This window comes from Martes martes, assembly GCF_963455335.1.
Source record: "Martes martes genome assembly, chromosome: 2".
NCBI lineage: Eukaryota > Metazoa > Chordata > Mammalia > Carnivora > Mustelidae > Martes > Martes martes.
Genome location: NC_137889.1, coordinates 143,156,856 through 143,173,893, shown reverse-complemented (window position 1 = coordinate 143,173,893; position 17,038 = coordinate 143,156,856). Strand labels below are relative to the sequence as shown.

Below are 17,038 nucleotides of genomic sequence, written 5' to 3'. Positions count from 1 at the left end.
TGCACCCCAAGGGTGATGGGCACCTTGGCTGAGAACATGAGATTTGGGAGCTCAGAGTCCTGGAGCGGGTCTAATCTGCACCCCTCATTTTACAGGTGAGAAAAGTAGTCCTGAAAGAAGGGACTCACCAGAGTCACTGAGCAGGTCAGCGTCCCGGCAGGGTCAAGGCCAGGTAGGCCCCAGGTGCCCTGCCCCAGGCAGCCCCGCGCCATGGGCGGGAGCCAGGTTCCTGCCGCCCCTCAAACATGTCCCAGGACCCCCAGTGCTTCTGTTTAAGACAGATCACGGGGCAAAATTCACACTAACATCAGGAGGATCCTGGGAGAGCCATCTGAAGGACATGAACACATTAATTTGAGTCAGCCAGGCCTGGGTTTGAAGACATGGAAACGTGTCCCTAGTCCCCTCTGCCACCGCCAGCCTAGACTTTGATTCTGAGCAGACTGTCATGGGTTTTCCCATACCTATCACCTGCAAGTCTTGACTCGCAGAAGAAAACAGCCAAGTTTCCTAAGGTGTGGCTCTGGAGGAGATCAGAGGGGAGCCCCCCACGCCCCGATCTGGAGGGCTCCAGGCACTCGGAGATGGCCAGGAGGGTGGGCTTTTTTCTCTCCATCAAGGCCCTTTGGCAGCATTTAACACAGGCAGGAGCAGGGTTCAGTGGCTGCATGCCCAGGAAAGCCAAGGATTTCAGGCCATCTCCAAAAGCCAGGCAAGCGGCAGGCAATGGTCTCCCTCTGAGGCCCCAAGAAGGAGCAGCCCTGCTCACACCTTGATTTTGGACTCACAGATCTGTGAGAGTGGCAGTTTCTATTGTCTGTGGTTGTGGGTCACAGCAGCCCTGCAAAATAAGCACCAAGAACCCATTCTAACATCAACCACGTGGTGGCAGTATGGCTGCCACTGCTCCAGGCATCACTTCCAGGCTTCAGAAAAAGGCAAGCAGGGGTAGCAGATGGAGTTTGGCTTTCTGGACTGGAGAAGGGGGTTTACAGGCAGCTGCCCGGGGCGCAGGGCTGGTCACCACCTTCCCCAGGAGCCACGTGCCTAGGCTTGAGGACCGGGCCCCCGCCCCCACAACTATGTGGTACAGGACCCCTGACACCTGGGATTCCTGAGAAACTCATTTCGTCAGTGGGGCGCCTGGGTGGCTCAGCCCTTAAGCATCTGCCTTCGGCTCAGGTTATGATCCCTGGGTCCTGGGATCTAGCCCCGCTTTGGGCTCCCTGCTCAAGGGGAAGCCTGCTTCTCCCTCTCCCACTCCCCCTGCTTGTGTTCCCTCTCTCTCAATCCCTCTCTGTCAGATAAATAAAATCTTTAAAAAAAAAAACAAAAAAAAACAATAACTCACTTCCTCCACTCTCTCAACCTCCTCCTTCAGCAAATATTTGTCAGATGTATCACCAAGGACAAAATCAGTTCAGCCCGGGAGCTGTTTGTACAGTGAGAGTGGAGAGGGACCTGGGGTTGCTCACCCACGTCCTCGCCCTAAGCCTCAATTTCCCCTTCTACAAAGCATGGATCAGATGGTGAGGCCCGCATCTTCCTTCTCATCTCTGCACCCTGTTGAGGCCTCCACCCGTTCCAGGTGTGCTTTGGGCTGCAGCTGCAGGACCCCTGAGCCTGTGTGCCTGGAGGTTTCCTTACTCTGCAGCCTTCTCCCCGGCCTCCCTGCCTCCAGCCTCACCCTCCTCATCTGACTGTCCTACCAGCTGCTGGGGTCGCCTAAAAGGTAAATCCGACCATGTCTCTTCCCAGCGGAAAACCCTCTTGACCAGTGGTCTCCAGCCGGCTCCTGGGAGGGTCAGCTGGGAAGCTTTGGGCCAGTGCAGTTCTGGGGGAGTGGGGCCCTGACAGCTGGCCTTTAAAGTCCCTCAGGAGCTCTGCTGTGCCCTAAGGACTGTGAGACAGGCTCCCAGGGAGGCGGGCCTGCAGAGCCTTTCCTGCTCCATCCTGTTCGCCCTTCCAACCACCCCCCACCAACTTCCCAGCTCACCAGAGCCACAGTTCTTCCTGCCTCTGTTCTTTGCTGCACTCCCCTTCCCTCCGGTCCAAGCTGCAGACTTCCGTTCCTCCTCGGGCTGCTCCCTGGCCTGGGGCCCCTTGCCCCTGTGCTCTCTGCCTCTCCCTCGAAGGCCCCTGTCTGGCCAGGCACTCCAGAGGTCAGGGTTTGCCTCCTGGGACTGGGGCCGGGGTGGGGGTGGGGGTGGGGGGTTTGCTCAGAAGAACTCAATGCACCAACATGGTTTGGTCTGGGGTCTGTGCCCGGCGGGTCTGTGCTGACCTGGGGCCACACAGGAGGGATCTTGGTCATGTTTGCTGAGCACAGACGTCCTTCTCAGAGTGACCCAGACTTCCAGAGTCTAGCAAACTATTCCCACCCGCAGACCATGCCTTGCCTTCCCCACCCCAAAGCTCCCTGACCCACAGAGACATATCCTGGCCGCCCATCCCCCTTAGAACTGGGGCAATGTCCTGGGCTTCTAGCAGCTTCCTGGTGATGGTTACCTGCACCCCTCGGTCTTTCGGTGGTTCCTCTTTGCCCTGCATTGCGTGTAGGAAGGTTGTAATTCCACTTCTTCTGGCCTCCGGTGCTGGACGTGGGAGGACCCACATGCATGCAGAGGTCTGGCCCAGCCTGCCGGGTGGTGGGCTGTGGGTGGCCGGCTGTGGGTGTTGGCTGGCGACCCAGTACCCTTCCCCACTGTCAGCAGATTATGGGGGAGCATGAGAAGGGCATGGGGGTCGGGGTGGGGATTTGTGCTGATGCAGGAACACTTTTCTCTCCCAGCTCAGCTGGCTCAGAAGAGACGTGCTTTTCCCTTCCCAGCAAGCTGGGGGCTGGCCCCACACAGACAGCAGTCTCCCAGATCCGTAACCCCTGGGTGTCTGCTTCCTTGCTGATATTCCTGTTACCCACCCCCCACCGAATCCCCATGCTGTAAAGGAGGCCCAGGCACCAGGGATCTTAGGGCACCTGGGGCCTGGAGGCTGGGAAGAAAAATCGCCTGACCTGGTCAGGGTCAGAAGGGGGTTTCTGCATGATGTAACTCACCATCTCCTTTTCGGAAGAAACTACCTTTCCAGATAAATGCAGCGTTAAAAAACAAAATCCAACCCAGTGCATTTGAAGCTCAAACTGGCTTTGTTAAATGATTCAGGAACCAGACAGCACCCAGGTAGCAAGCCAGCTGAGGGGAACTCCCAGGAGTTGTGCAAAATGAAAAGTTTTCCTAAGAAAGAGGGTGCAGTGAGATGTTATTAGCAAAAGAAAAGGCTCTTCTAGATGAGCACACTTGACTTTGGGAGGAGGAGGACAAGGGGTCTCATGCCAGTTAGCCCACAGCCCAGCTCCTTTATTGGGCTGCTCAGAGCATTCCTGACGGGCTAGGACTAGTGTTTCTGGGGGTGGTTGGAACTGTAGCTAGATTAGCTATGAAGGGCCAGGTTGGGGAGTTGGCCAGTGACACCAATTTGGGCCTGTGATTTTGATATAGGAAATGTTAGGGTTCGAAGCTGACAGCCAAGAAAAAGTTCTTGACACATGTTCAGTGCAAAATGTTTTTATTAAATCAGGAGGACAGGACCGACCCACAGGCAGAACGAACTGCACTGGGGTCATGAGGAGTGGCCCGTTATATACTTTCAAGTTGGGAGGGGGTTAGTGAGAGCATAAGTCTCTAAGGAATTTTGGAAGCAAGGCTTCCAGGACTTTAAGGGGGCTAGCTGCTGTTGGGAAAAGGTCATTTAGTAGTCTAATAAAACCTGAGTCATGAGACCCTGCAGATAGGTATCGGTGGGTCAGACCCTTGGGGAATGATTGCCAACATGTATCTCGGGGGGCAGAGATAAAGTAAGTTTCCAAAGGAATTTTTATAGGTTAAGGTAGACTCACAGGATCCTGGGGCTCTGGCTAAAGGATTGCCTTTTGCCCTAGCAAAGCATTAGCATCGGGACAGCTGAGTCCCTAGAGGAATGTCACTCTGCCTATTTCCAGGACTTGAAGTCAGTGGGCTATAGGTAGTTTTTCTTTTTTTTTAATCAAAACCACATTGAGATACCACTTTACATGAGTTAGAATGGCCAAAATTAACAAGACAGTAAACAGTGTGTGTTGGAGAGGATGTGGAGAAAGGGGAACCCTCTTACACTGTTGGTGGGAATGCAAGTTGGGGCAGCCACTTTGGAAAACAGTGTGGAGATTCCTTAAGAAATTAAAAATAGAGCTTCCCTATGACCCTGCAATTGCACTACTGGGTATTCACCCCAAGATACGGATGTAGTGAAAAGAAGGGCCATCTGTACCCCATTGTTCATAGCAGCAATGGCCACGGTCACCAAACTGTGGAAAGAACCAAGATGCCCTTCAACGGACGAATGGATAAGGAAGATATGGTCCATATACACTATGGAATATTATGCCTCCATCAGAAAGGATGAATACCCAACTTTTGTATCAACATGGATGGGACTGGAAGAGATTATGCTGAGTGAAATAAGTCAAGCAGAGAGAGTCAATTATCATATGGTTTCACTTATTTGTAGAGCATAACAAATAACATGGAGGACAAGGGGAGATGGAGAGGAGAAGGGAGTTGAGGGAAATTGGAAGGGGAAGTGAACCATGAGAGACTATGGACTCTGAAAAACAACCTGAGGGTTTTGAAGGGGCGGGGGGGTGGGAGGTTGGGGGAACCAGGTGGTGGGTATTAGGGAGGGCACGTATTGCATGGAGCACTGGGTGTGGTGCAAAAACAATGAATACTGTTACGCTGAAAAGAAATTTTAAAAAAATTGAAACAAACAAACAAAAGATTATCTGAGGTCAGTTCTATAGAAGCAGCGCCCAAGCACATGATTTACTGAGAGAGGGCACTCAAGAGAAACTGTAGAGAATTGAGGGAAGCAGGGGAGGATCGGGGAAGAAGATGGGCAAAGATGTGGTTTTGGCAAAGTCCAACCCCAGCCTGGTTCCAAAGGATTCTTTGGACTGAGAATTGCCCCCAAAGTAGTTATCCACCTGGAAGCAAGGTTCTGAACTGCACACCCCACATCGCTAGTCAGGGTTTAGCCCTGGGTAGGGCCTAGGGCAACCTTCCAGTTCTTTGGGTGCAGGGGATTGCATGAGCCAAGGGCAGTCCCACAGGGAGGCTTCTGTCTCTGAGAGCAGTTGGGCTGGAATGCCTAAGCCCAGTAAAAGGTCACCAACTGTATCTGCTGACAGTCAGTGGTACAGAGTAAATGTTCTGTGACTGCTAGCTTGAGAAGGAGAACAATAGCGACACAACGATTATTCACCCTAGGCTGCTGAGTTAATCTCAGGTCCTTAGTTAACTTTATTAGCAAGAACAAGTACAGATTTTTCCAAATGCATTTCCATGTGACCTACCTGCTAGTGAGTACACATAGCTTGGTTATATGCAGGTAAATAAAAATTGCTCTACTTGATATTTAAAAAAAAAAGATTTTATTTATTTATTTGACAGAGAGAGAGAAATCACAAGTAGGCAGAGAGGCAGTCAGAGAGACAGGGGGTAAGCAGGCTCCCTGTTGGGCAGAAAGACTCAATGCCAGGACCCTGGGATCATGACCTTAGCCAAAGGCAGAGGCTTAACCCACTGAGCCACCAGGCACCCAGTAGTTTTTCTTTTTAACAGCGGTTTCTGTTAAATGTTTAAGAGTTAAGAACTGGTCTGGGAAGTTAGTTGCCTACCCCCATGTTACCTACATCGAGGTCTTAGTGACCTCTAATCAGGCGTTCTCTTCTGTGCTCACTCAACCAGGGATCATCTAACCACTTTTTTTTTTTAAGATTTTATTTATTTGAGAGAGAGAATGAACAAGGGGAGGGAAAGGGAGAAGCAGACTACCCGCTGAGCAGGGAGCCCAACAGGACCGGGGATGCTGCCCTGAGCCACCCAGGCACCCCCACTTTTTTTTTTAATCCCTACAAAGAACTCCACCAGGAGAGGTCTTTGAGTGGCCTTACTTTGACTTCTGCAACAAGTTTGAAAAGACAACGTTGAGGGGGAAAAACCACACACTCATCACTAAATCTTACGGGGGCTGGGGGAGCATCTGTGTTTGAGTAAGGAAGGTGACTGTAGGTTTGAGAGTGCCAGCAGGGGTCAGAGCCCTGCAGGTGCTGTGCTGCTCCCTCCCTGCCGCCTGCCCTGCTGCCCCCACAGCTCCCAGGAGGCCCTCCCCCAGAGAGCACAGGCCAGCCACCCCCTAGGCCCCCAGTCGGGGGTCTTTTCCCTGCCAGGTCTTGCCCCAGGAGTCTGGCTGACTCCCCCCTTCATCAGGCTGCTCAGCAATCCTGCCTCATCCTTGGTCCCATCTATCTTCCACCTGTCCAGCCTGGCTGGCTGTAGCGAAGAGTCAGGAAGTCACCTCCCTACCCTTGATGCCTGCCCAAGTTCCTTATCCTCTACTCTGACGGGTGAGCCCTGGGCTTGCCTGTGGCCAGAATCCCCCAACCCTGTCAGCCTCCTCTTAGTAATACCCTCCCACCCTCTGACCCCCACTGGCTCTGCTCCTGGGCCACCCAGGCCAGCTCTGCTGAGTTGCAAGCTGAGCCAGTGGCCCCCGCCCCCGTTGAGGCAGTCATGAGCCCTGTTGTGACAGCCCTGAACACTCTTCCTTCCTTTTCACCAAGTGTCACAACGGGATGTCTTACTGCGGGATGCCCTCTGGGAGGCACCGCCCGCTGGCTGGAAACCTAGAGTCTCATCCTAGGAGGGCCTTAGCCAGCGCAGCAGAGTGGACTGACCTTTCCTTGCTCCCAAATGATCCCCTGCAGGAGACGTGGGAAAGGCAGTGTGTCCAAAGCAGAAAGGACTGCCAGGCTGGGGCTGAGCCCGCTGAGTGTAACTGGCTTCCTCTCCCCTCCACCTGGATCTGCAGGCTCTGTGCAGGGCTTCCCTCGGTGCCTGGGCCTGCAGGCATCCCCAGCAACAACTGCACCCCCCCACTCCCATGCCACCCCTGGGGCCACCTCTGGGGACTGAGGGAGGGGCAGCTCTGTGCCCAGGGCGTTCTAACTCAGTCACAGCCTACTACCGGCCCCTGCAGTTCTTGCAGACTGAGTCCTCGACATCCACAATCAGGAAACAAAGAGGAGTCCACTTTGGGGTCTGGAAATCACTGCATGCATGGGGCCACCCCGCAAGGCACAGGGAGAGAGCATGCAGAGGCTTCTGGGGAGCCTAGCAGGGTGGGGCGGGGCAGCCCTTCATCTGGTCCACTAGCTGGCAGTGTCTGCCTCCCAGACCCATCACTGCTGTGTGTTTGGGGAGTGGGACAGAGGTGCATGACTGTCCTCCACGAGGTGTTCTGCAAAGCGCCATGGAAGCAAAACCCTGCTTAGTCCGACATTCCCTCGTGCAACCTCCCTCCTGCTGGCCCGCCATATGTGGCCGGACAGGACCTCTCCACCCATTCCTTAGTCACTCAACAAACATTCGCCAGGCACCCTCTTACACTGCTGACCCCACCCGTCAAGGGTGTGGCCTGGGGGAGGGCTTCAGACAGGAAGTCGTGCCCACACAATTTCTGGGGAACTGAGCAGCGCGCGGGGCACGGGGGGAGGGGTGTGAGGGGGTGGGCAGGGCTTGCTTTGAGGCCAGCCAGCCTTCTGTCCCGTGCTGTCCCATCCGTCCCACCCTCTGAGTCAATACCAGGCTGGGTCTTATAAAGCTCCAAGAAGCTGCCCTGGGAAAGTTTCCTCTGCCGTGCCAGCTCCCAGAAGGAAGTGGGTCCAAGTCCAGCACCATGACCGAACTGGAGACAGCCATGGGCATGATCATTGACGTCTTTGCCCGCTATGCGGGTGCGGAGGGCAGCAAGCAGAGCCTGACCAAGGGGGAGCTGAAGGTGCTCATGGAGAAGGAGCTCCCGGGCTTCCTGCAGGTGAGGGTGCAGAGCCTGGCGGGGGGTGGGGGGAGCAGGCGGGGAGGGTCAGGGAAGACAGTGGGCTGGTGGGCAGGAGAAAGGAGGGCAGGAGAGGCCCAAGGGGCTGCAGAAGGAGCAGCTGGAAGGCGAGACCGCCTGCTCAGGAGCGGATCTGTTGCCCTCGGGGCTGAGGTCTCTAGGAGCAGGGAGCTGGAGTAGCCAGCTCAGTCCCTGACACATGGAATTAGAGCCACCAGGATTCTTTCTCAGCAGGTGCCCAGTGGCAGAGCTAGGGGTGGGGGGTGGTTTGCAAACCTGAACCTGAGCAGTAGGGATGGTGAGCCTGGGTTTGCTGGTCCCTCACCGCTGCACCCCTCTGAGCCTGCTGGCCATGAACACCCCAGCCCTCCTGTCTGCTTGGCTGTGTCCTCCCAGCATCCCCCGAGTGGTGTTAGCGGGGCTGACAGGGGTACAGATGGGAGGAGGTCCCATCTGGCACTTATCTGCCTGGAGCCCCTGGACCTGGATCTGCCCAAGGGAGACCTCCTCAGGGACCCCAAAACAGGGGGGCTCCCCTCTCTGTCCTCCTTTCCCCATTATGCTCCTCTCCGTTCTTGACCCTCTGGCTGCCTCTTCTGGCTCCGTCCTCTTCCCCCTCCCTCCCTCTTCCCCTTTCCTCCTTCCTCCACTTTCCCTCCCCTCCCTCCTCCCCTCTTCCCCCTCCCTTCCACTCTCCCCCTCCCCCCTCCTTCTTCCTTCTTCCCTCTTCTCTCCTCTTCCCTCCCTCCCTCTTTTCCCCCTCCCTTCCACTCTCCCCCTCCTCCCTCCTTCTTCCTCCTTCCCTCTTCTCTCCTCCTCCCTCCCTCCCTCCCCTCTTTTCCTTCCCTTCCTCTCTCCCCCTTTTCCCTCCCCTTTTTCTTCCTTCTCTCCCCTCTACCCCACCCTCCCCTTCTCCCCCTCCTTTCCTCTCTCCCCCACTTCCTCTGGGTCCTCACCCTTGCCCCCCCCTTCCCTTCCCTTCCCGTCCTTCTCTTCCCCTCTGCTCTTCAGTTACAGCTCCCCCTCTTCCCCACTCCTCCCCTTCCCCCCTTGCCTCCTCCCTGGCCCCATCAAACCCCACCTCCTGCCCTCTAATGGAGCTACCCTGAGCTGATTCTTGAAAATGGAAGCCTAAGATTTTTAGCCTTCAAACACACTGAGCGCTTCAGTATGTAAAGGCAGTGAGGGTATAGATCTTTAAATGAAGTTCATTTGTTTTTGTCTCTTATAAATGTGTTTGTGGTAGAAAATGTGAAAATACAGAAATGTGGAGGCAAGAAATCTGCCCCCAGCACACTCTCCCTCTCCCTTTCTGCCTTTTCCCCAGTCAAAAGCTCAAAGCTAATGTGTGTGAAATTCTAAATATGCAATTTAATTTCCTTTTGAACTTAATATCACCGCAAACAGTCTCAAACCCGGATGCTCACTGAACGCCCCTGCCCCGGTTAGGAATTGGGCATGGTGCAGATGTTCTGATAACCAGCCACGTTCGAGTCTAACCCGTGGAGATTTTGAACCCAAAAGCTGGTGGTTGCTGGAGGGGCAGAGGCAGGTGGCCCCGGAACACAATTTGAGAACCGGTGGCTAAGCCTGGGATCCTCACCAAGGTGCTTATAAAAGCTGGGGCTCAGGGCCATAGGCCCCCAGGCCTCCAGCTGATGGGGAAGCCCACCTCCTGGTACAGTCGGGAGCTGCCATCCTGGGGGGCTGTTGGAGCCCCAGTGTGGGTGGCTGCGGGGGGTCTCCAGTAAGGCTGGGGCCCCCCACCGACATAGTGGCAGCTCGCAGAAGGCCTGGGGCCTCAGCACCCCTGCCCATCCCTCCTTTCCACCCCTCACCCCAGCTTGGATTTCCCCATTCTGAGGATCGGAGGCTTGTGGCCGGGACAGGTGTGCAGTGCATGGCCCAGACATGATCTCCTAAAGTGACCCCGCCAGGCTGGCAGCACATCCTGGGGGTGGTCCCCCTTCTAAAGCACCTTAAACAGTCCAAAGATACCCCCTTCCAAACTTGCCAGTAAGACAAACGCTGCCTCCGAGCTGTACCACGCAATTCCGATAGCCCTAAACCCAACCGTGGCTCCTGGCCTCCCGGAGCCCAGTGACACAACCTGTCGGTGTCCCCCCACCCTTCCCCGCTCCCCCACCAGGCAGCAGTGCATGGGCCTCTCACCCACTTACCCCAGCCTCTGTCTCTAGACTAAAAGGGACAGAGACGCCGTGGACAAACTGCTCAAGGACCTGGACGCCAACGGGGACGCCGAAGTGGACTTCAGCGAGTTCATCGTCTTTGTGGCCGCACTCACAGCCGCCTGCCACAAGTACTTCGAGCGGGCTGGGCGCCCCTGATGCCCTGCAAGCCCAGAGCCCCAGCGGGGCCCCGGGGGTGGGGGGAGGGGGCAGGCAGGGAGCAGCCCCTGGCTTTCCGAACCCTGTGCTCCACGGCCTCCAGCTGCCCCTGTGATCAGTAAAACGTTTGTGAAATGTTCCTGGTCTGGTGGACATGGATTCCTTCCTGACCCCCTCAGTGCCCCCACCCCAGCACAGTGAGTTCCCTGATTTGTTACTTCCTGCTCCTGCCCAGTAGGGAGCTGGAAAAGGAAAGGACTTGGATCAGTTGGTCGGGTGGACCACCTCCTTACTGCCCTGTGCCAGTGGGGCCCTGTCCCTGCTTTTGTGGGTGGCTCAGCACTGAGGGAGCGTCATGCTGCCCTGGACCATGGAGGCCCACGGGCCACGCATCCCTCTACCCAGGCTGCCAGACAGCCACTCATCAGACCCCAGCCCCTCCATGTCCAAACAAGTCACATTCTTTTTTTTTTTAAGATTTTATTTATTTATTTATTTGTTCAACAGAGTGAGAGATCACAAATAGGCAGAGAGGCAGGCAGAGAAACAGGAGAAAGCAGGCTCCCTACTGAGCAGAGAGCCCGATGCGGGGCTTGATCCCAGGACCCTGAGATCAACCCACTGAGCCACCCAGGCGTCCCAACAAGTCCCATTCTTAAATGCATGGGGTTTTTTGTTTCTTTGAGGTTTTTTTTGGGGGGGGGGGTTGGGTTTTTTGGCTCAAAACACAGTATAAATAAAACACACATAAAACACAGTAACACACGTAGAGAAGAAATGAATGACACAAGGGGCAGCTGGGTGGCTCAGTCGGTTGAGTCTGACCTCAGCTCAGGTTATGATCTCAGGGGGCTCTGCTCTCATCAGGGAGTATGCCTGTCCCTCTCCCTCTGCCCATCCCCCACTCATGCTCCCTCGCTTTTAAAGATTTTATTGATTTGTCAGAGAGAAAGAGAGCACAAGCAGGGGGAGCAGCAGACAAGGGGAGAAGCAGACTCCCCACTGAGCAGGGAGCCTGATGTGGGACTCAATCCCAGGACCCTGGGATCATCACCTGGGCTGGAGGCAGATGCTTAACCCACTGAGCCACCCAGGCGTCCCAGTAAAATGAATTTTCAAAATGGTTCTCAGCAGGGACCTGACATAGCCCCACCCACTGCTGACTGGGAAGGAGCAGGAGAGACATGAAGCCACAGCAGGGGGTACAGTTAGGAGAGCCCTGCACCAGCGGCCTAGGGCAGTGGGAGGGGGTCCATGAATCCAGGGTACACTCTGGTCAGAGAATCAATGTGCCTCAGTGACAGCATGAGGAAGGAAGAAGGGGTTGCTGAGAAAGAGAGAGGAATCAAGAAGCACACTAAAGTTTCTGCCTTAGAAACTTCGGTTTGAGTTATGTGCACTGGTAAGCAGACACAACTTTTTTTTTTTTTAAAGATGTATTTATTTTTGAGAGAAAGGGAAAGGGAGAGAATCTCAAGCAGACCCTGACATGAGGCTCAGTCTCATGACCTGAGCTAAGACCAAGTGTCTGACGCTCACCAACTGAGCCACCCAGGTGCCCCACAATTAAATGTAATTTACGTATCGAATTGATACTCATTCAGTGAGTATTAAGCATCAGCCACAGGGCAGCCAAGCATTCATCTTTGTGCTGGGAATGTAGCAGTAAACAAAATTCCTGCCTTCAGGGGCTGACATTCCAAGCAGAGAGGACAGACAATACACAAATTAATAATCACATGTCAGGTAGTGAGAAGCAAAACAAAGGAGCAGAGAGAGTAGGGGGGATGGCAGTGCTGTTTGAAAGAGCGAGCATAAGCGGGCCTCTCTGGTTAGGCAACATGGAAGCCGACACTGGAAAAGGTGGCTCATTGAGCTATGTGAGTATGGACACTCACCTGTTCTCAGAAGAAACAAAAGTATTGTTCTGTATTGTATTCCAACAAAACATGAGTGAAGAGGCAGGCTCACAAGCCAGCTGACACAAGTGGCCGCTGGAGAATCTCCCAGGCCTTCTGGAAGAGAACACAGAATCTCAGACTTCACGGGAAGGGGAGTCTGGGCACCACCGGCTCATCTGTGACAAATGATTTTGGAGCTGCTGACAGCAGGCGATTCAAATTTTCTAGCTGACCTGGAAGTGGGTTCGGTTCCACGGATCCAGAATCCCACTAGGGGAAAATATGAGTTAAAGCAGGAAATGCACACAAGGCCCCCTAGGCCTCTCCATTAAGCTGCATCACAAACACAAGTGAAGACGCTCAGCTTGTCGCCACAGTGCTCTGCATTAGAGCCAGGGGTCCAAAATGATTCAGACTTTAAGGCCCTGCCCACAAAGGAGGCTTAGCAATGAGACCTGGGACAATGAAGAGATGAAATGCACCCTAATGGAGAAGTATAATCTGTGGTCAGTTAATCAAGGGGAAAATCTATGTGCACATGCGTGCACACACAGGTATGGCAAGTTTTGCACCAACACATCTGTTTTTAAATCAGCGAAACAACTTATAACTAAGTTTTCTGATCAAGGTCCATAATATCTCAAAGAGGGGTGCTCCTTCAGCCAGCTCCTCGAATTAAGAGAACGTAGAGCAAGTGGCCTGTGGTGTACATCAAAAGGAATGAGAAATAACTCTTGCAGGCTGTATGCCCCAAGACTTTGGGGGGACCTGTTAGCACAGTTTAACCTAGCCGCCTTGACTGGCACAGACAGACACCAACTCTCGGCCCCAGGAAAGCCTAGTGGGTCCTCCCTACTCCCCCGCTCCAGGTCAGGCTCTCAACTCCCATGTGCACCAGCCCCCATATTCTCGCCTTCACCCAAGTTCCAACGACACACAGACCGCAGGCAGTGAGTAAGCCTCCCACACTACACACGTGACCCCCAACACTCCCCTCTCCTGGGTCTCAAGGGCTCCTGGCACTACTTCTGTGTCCGCTCCAGACCTCAGAAAGCCAGGAGCATGGACAAGGATTCCACAGACAGAAACAGTTTCTGTAAAGGACTCTCTTTGTGCCCAGGTACTCTATGATAAAAGTACACAGTCATCCAAGACATGTATCTCAGCTTGTCTCCATGAACACATGCTTGCTCAAATCAAATCACGTGTAGCAATTCTGGAAATCGCACCCTGCCTGTCCTATGGCTTTGAGCATCCATCAGCACAGTCCAATGCAGATGAATTAACTCCCTGAGGAAGCCTCTCTCCTCAGCCCGCCCCTCTCACCTGGCTCCCACAGTGTCCTCCAGAGTCTCCCCAGGGCTGCAGCTCCCGTGGTTCCCGGAGCTCCAGGGGCCCCCACTGGGTTCTACTCTCAGAGGTTGTACTCCACGCTCAGGGCAAGTCGTTTGATCTGAAGAGCTTTCCAGTCCCCTCCATGAGTGCTCAGTCCCTCCTCCTGCTCCCACGGGATACTCAAGCACAGGGCATCGCAATTACTCGTCCCAGCTCTTCACTATCCGGGACTTTCCTTCACGTTCCTGGTGCCTCGGGTGGGACAGAAAGCATGTTCTATTCCCACCGACTGAGAGACTAAACATACTGCAGCTGCTGAGAAGCAAAGCCAGAGATGAGACGATGGCCTGAAGTTCATCTCCGTTAAAAGCTAAGAGTTCTAGGGGCACCTGGGTGGCTCAGTGTGTTAAGCCTCTGCCTTTGGCTCAGGTCCTGATCCCAGGGTCCTGGAATCAAGCCCGGAAGGGCTCTCTGCTCAGCAGGGAGCCTGCTTCCTCCTCTCTCTCCACCTGTCTCTGCCTACTTGTGATCTCTGTCAAATAAATAAATAAAATATTAAAAAAAAAAAAAAAAGCCGAGAGTTCTGTCATCCTGTCCCCACAGCACCTTCTGTAAGCAATCCTCCCTCCCAGTTCCAGGCTCACGAGAACCCCAAACTTCAAGCAACTCAGTCCCGCTTGCTGGTGGCAGTGCTGAAAGAAGAGTGTCCATTTCAAAAGAAATGGATTAACACACACACTGGCTTTGGTCTTCTGAACAACATCTTTATTTGAAAAAAGATTTTCTACAGATCTTTGTTTTTCAAGGCAAATGAACACTTATCGATCACATGTCTGACTTTGAACTCAAATCATGGTCAGGTCTACCTTGATAGACTAGAAGGGACTTTATGGGCCCCGGTAACACCTTTTCCTTCCTCCAGTGTCCCTAGGCTCCTTTGATGTGATCCCCTAAAAACCTTGTAACATGTGAGGTCATTCTGACAGCGAAGCATCCTCCGTCATTCTCTACCCAAACTTCTTTGTCATTTGGAGCCAGCGAGGTTGTCTAAATAAACCCACCTGGCAGTTGCCACCACAGACACCAGACACTATGCCACAAGACCCAGCTCTCCACGTGTGTCTCATAGGAATCAAAGTTTCAGAATGCACACCCAAGCATCTTCCATCTCCAACTGCCTTCTTGTTCTTCCAAGAGCTTCCCAAAGCAGTCTCACCCCTACACTGGTCACCAGCTTTACCCAAGCAGTGCCTTCCATGAATCTCCACAGAAAGAAGATTTGGCCCCAAGTCTACGCACGCTCCGAAGGTCCAGAGAACAATCAGGTCACAGAGGTTAACAGTAAAACACAAGGCCATGCCCAACATTCCAAACACAGCGAAGGAATAGGAATAAACAAACGTGAACACTGAAACAACTCTTCACTAAGCCCCGTTCCCCTTACAGGGTCACCAGCTGAAGCCAGTACCCAGTTAATTCAGATGAACGGATGAACACCGTAGGTCTTATCTTCCCAGGGCACAGCTGGACTGGCCAGGAAACATGCAGACCCAGGCCCAAGAGCCAGGAATACTTGCTAATCATTCAAAGGAACACAAAGGATCCAAGCCCGTGAACTTACACCCAGACAAGTAGCTTGTTTAGGCGAGTACAAGCCACTGATCAACACTATCCTAACCACAGAACCACCAGATGTACCTAATAAAATCTCTAACAAAAGAAACACTTTGGGGATGCCTGGGTGGCTCAGTCAGTTAGGCATCTGCCTTTGGCTCAGGTCATGACCCCAGGGCCCTGGGATTGAGTCCCGCATCGGGCTCCTTGTAGAGTGGGGAGCCTGCTTCTCCCTCTGCCTGCAGCTCCCCCTACTTGTGCGCTCTGTCTCTCTGACAAATAAAATCTTAAAGAAAGAAAGAAAGACATTTTTCAAATTCTAAGTCTCTCGAGATTGGACAGACCGACCTCTGTGGGACCAGAATAAAGCCTGTGAACACAACTTCACCTCCAAACCATCAACAGCATCCACCTGCTGAGACACCCGCCCCCACCCCGACCAAATTTTGCGCTTAAAAACCTTCACCTGTAAGTCATCAGGCAGTTTGGGACTTGAAGCCTTAGCTCCCTGTTCTCCAATGAATAGCCTACCTTTCCTCACTGCAAAATCTCCATGTCAGTCTTTTACTGGCTTGCTGTGCATCCGAGGGAAGAATTCTCTTTTGGCTCGCTTACACAACCACTGACCCTGAGGGAGACTGTGGCATGCAGATAAGAAACATACAAAAACAGAATAAACAAGCTACTTCAGCTTTTTCGTGGTGTCAGCCCAGGTGACCAGCATCCATCAGCTGTGAACCTAAAGCAGAACTGGAAGAAATTCACCATCAAGACACTGAGTCTCAGATTTCTGCATCCTGGTGTTAAAAAAAAAAAAAACAAAAAAACATCCACAAGAATGCCACTTCTTTCAGACAGAGTCCTCTGACACCACCTCCTCCTAGAAGAACCTGGAAATTTCTAGTCCAGGCCTACAGCTTCACACTTCTATTTCTTTCCCGTGTTCTCACCCGCCCCTATTTTGCTCAATGGCCAAGCTTTCTTCCCATCTCCGGCCACCACCCTCCTCAGTGCCTGGGCGGCTCTACCTCCAGCAACTGTCCCTCCGGAGGTGACTTTTCAGTTTCACAAAGACAAACCCCAAGTTATTCTAATTTTTCTCTAATTACCAGCGGAGTCAGGAGGAGCCACAAAAATCACTATCTACTCTAGCACCTGTCCAAGCTAGCACGGACCCATTTTCCTCTCAACCTCAACTTTGCTCCCCCTGCCCAATTTTGGACGTAGTGAGACTGAAGCTTCACCTTCACTGCTGCAGCAGGACGACCACCCAGGACGCTACTGAGTCTGGCTGCGGAACCGCCAGGCCCCGCCGCCGCCCAGCCTCACCGCCCGCGCTCCTTCAGAACGACTCGCTTCTCTCTATCCGCCGCACCAGCTCCACCAGCATCTCTGCCATCTTCGCGATCTCCTTGGCCTTCTCCTCGGCCTTCTCGCACCTCTTGGCCGCCCTGCCGTCCACGCCGTCGCCGGGGTTCTGCAGATGGTTGAGGGCGCTCTCCTCCGAGGCCTCCACCTGCGTTTTGATCTGGATGAGCATATTGTCCATCTCCCACAGCTTGCTCCTGTTCCGCAGGTAGGCTCTCCCGTGCTCCCGCGTGAGGGCCGCGATGTCCTCGCGCATCTCGTTGATGACGGGCAGCAGGAACTGCTCGAAGTCCTCCTCGGGCTCCAGCACTTCCACCTCCTCGGGCTCCGCCAGCTCGACGATGTCCAAGGGCCGCATCTGTCCTGCCACTTCTTCATGCCCACGCCCCTGGGGACTGCTAAACCGTTCCTGCGGCCGTCAGCGCGTCAACACTGCTCCCGAACTATCTACGCCTCCCGCCTCAGAGCCGCTCCGGGAAAGAACCCAGAGCCGATCCCGCACCTACGCCTGGCCAACAAGCGGTACTCGCTGCCGACGCC

At 53.8% G+C, this 17,038-nt stretch overlaps 2 protein-coding genes across 3 annotated transcripts; one reads left to right on the top strand and one right to left on the bottom strand.

The window, feature by feature from the left end:
* The first annotated feature begins 1,390 nt into the window (after positions 1-1,390).
* On the top strand, positions 1,391-10,419 carry S100P (S100 calcium binding protein P). Its single transcript, XM_080797086.1, has 3 exons — positions 1,391-1,732; positions 7,741-7,911; positions 10,131-10,419. Exons 2-3 carry the CDS (start codon positions 7,774-7,776, stop codon positions 10,278-10,280), a joined length of 288 nt encoding a protein of 95 aa, XP_080653212.1. The 5' UTR covers positions 1,391-1,732; positions 7,741-7,773; the 3' UTR covers positions 10,281-10,419.
* Positions 6,707-17,038, bottom strand: LOC308338795 (MORF4 family-associated protein 1-like). Of its 2 annotated transcripts, none has more exons than XM_080797085.1 (2): positions 16,460-16,876; positions 6,707-6,721 (listed from the first exon to the last, which is right to left on the bottom strand). In XM_080797085.1, exon 1 carries the CDS (start codon positions 16,854-16,856, stop codon positions 16,473-16,475), a length of 384 nt encoding a protein of 127 aa, XP_080653211.1. In that variant the 5' UTR covers positions 16,857-16,876; the 3' UTR covers positions 6,707-6,721; positions 16,460-16,472. The 2 variants fall into 2 exon arrangements, 1 of the variants encoding a protein (XP_080653211.1); XR_013966434.1 differs by lacking the exon at positions 6,707-6,721 and adding an exon at positions 11,711-12,295 and having other exon boundaries at positions 16,375-17,038.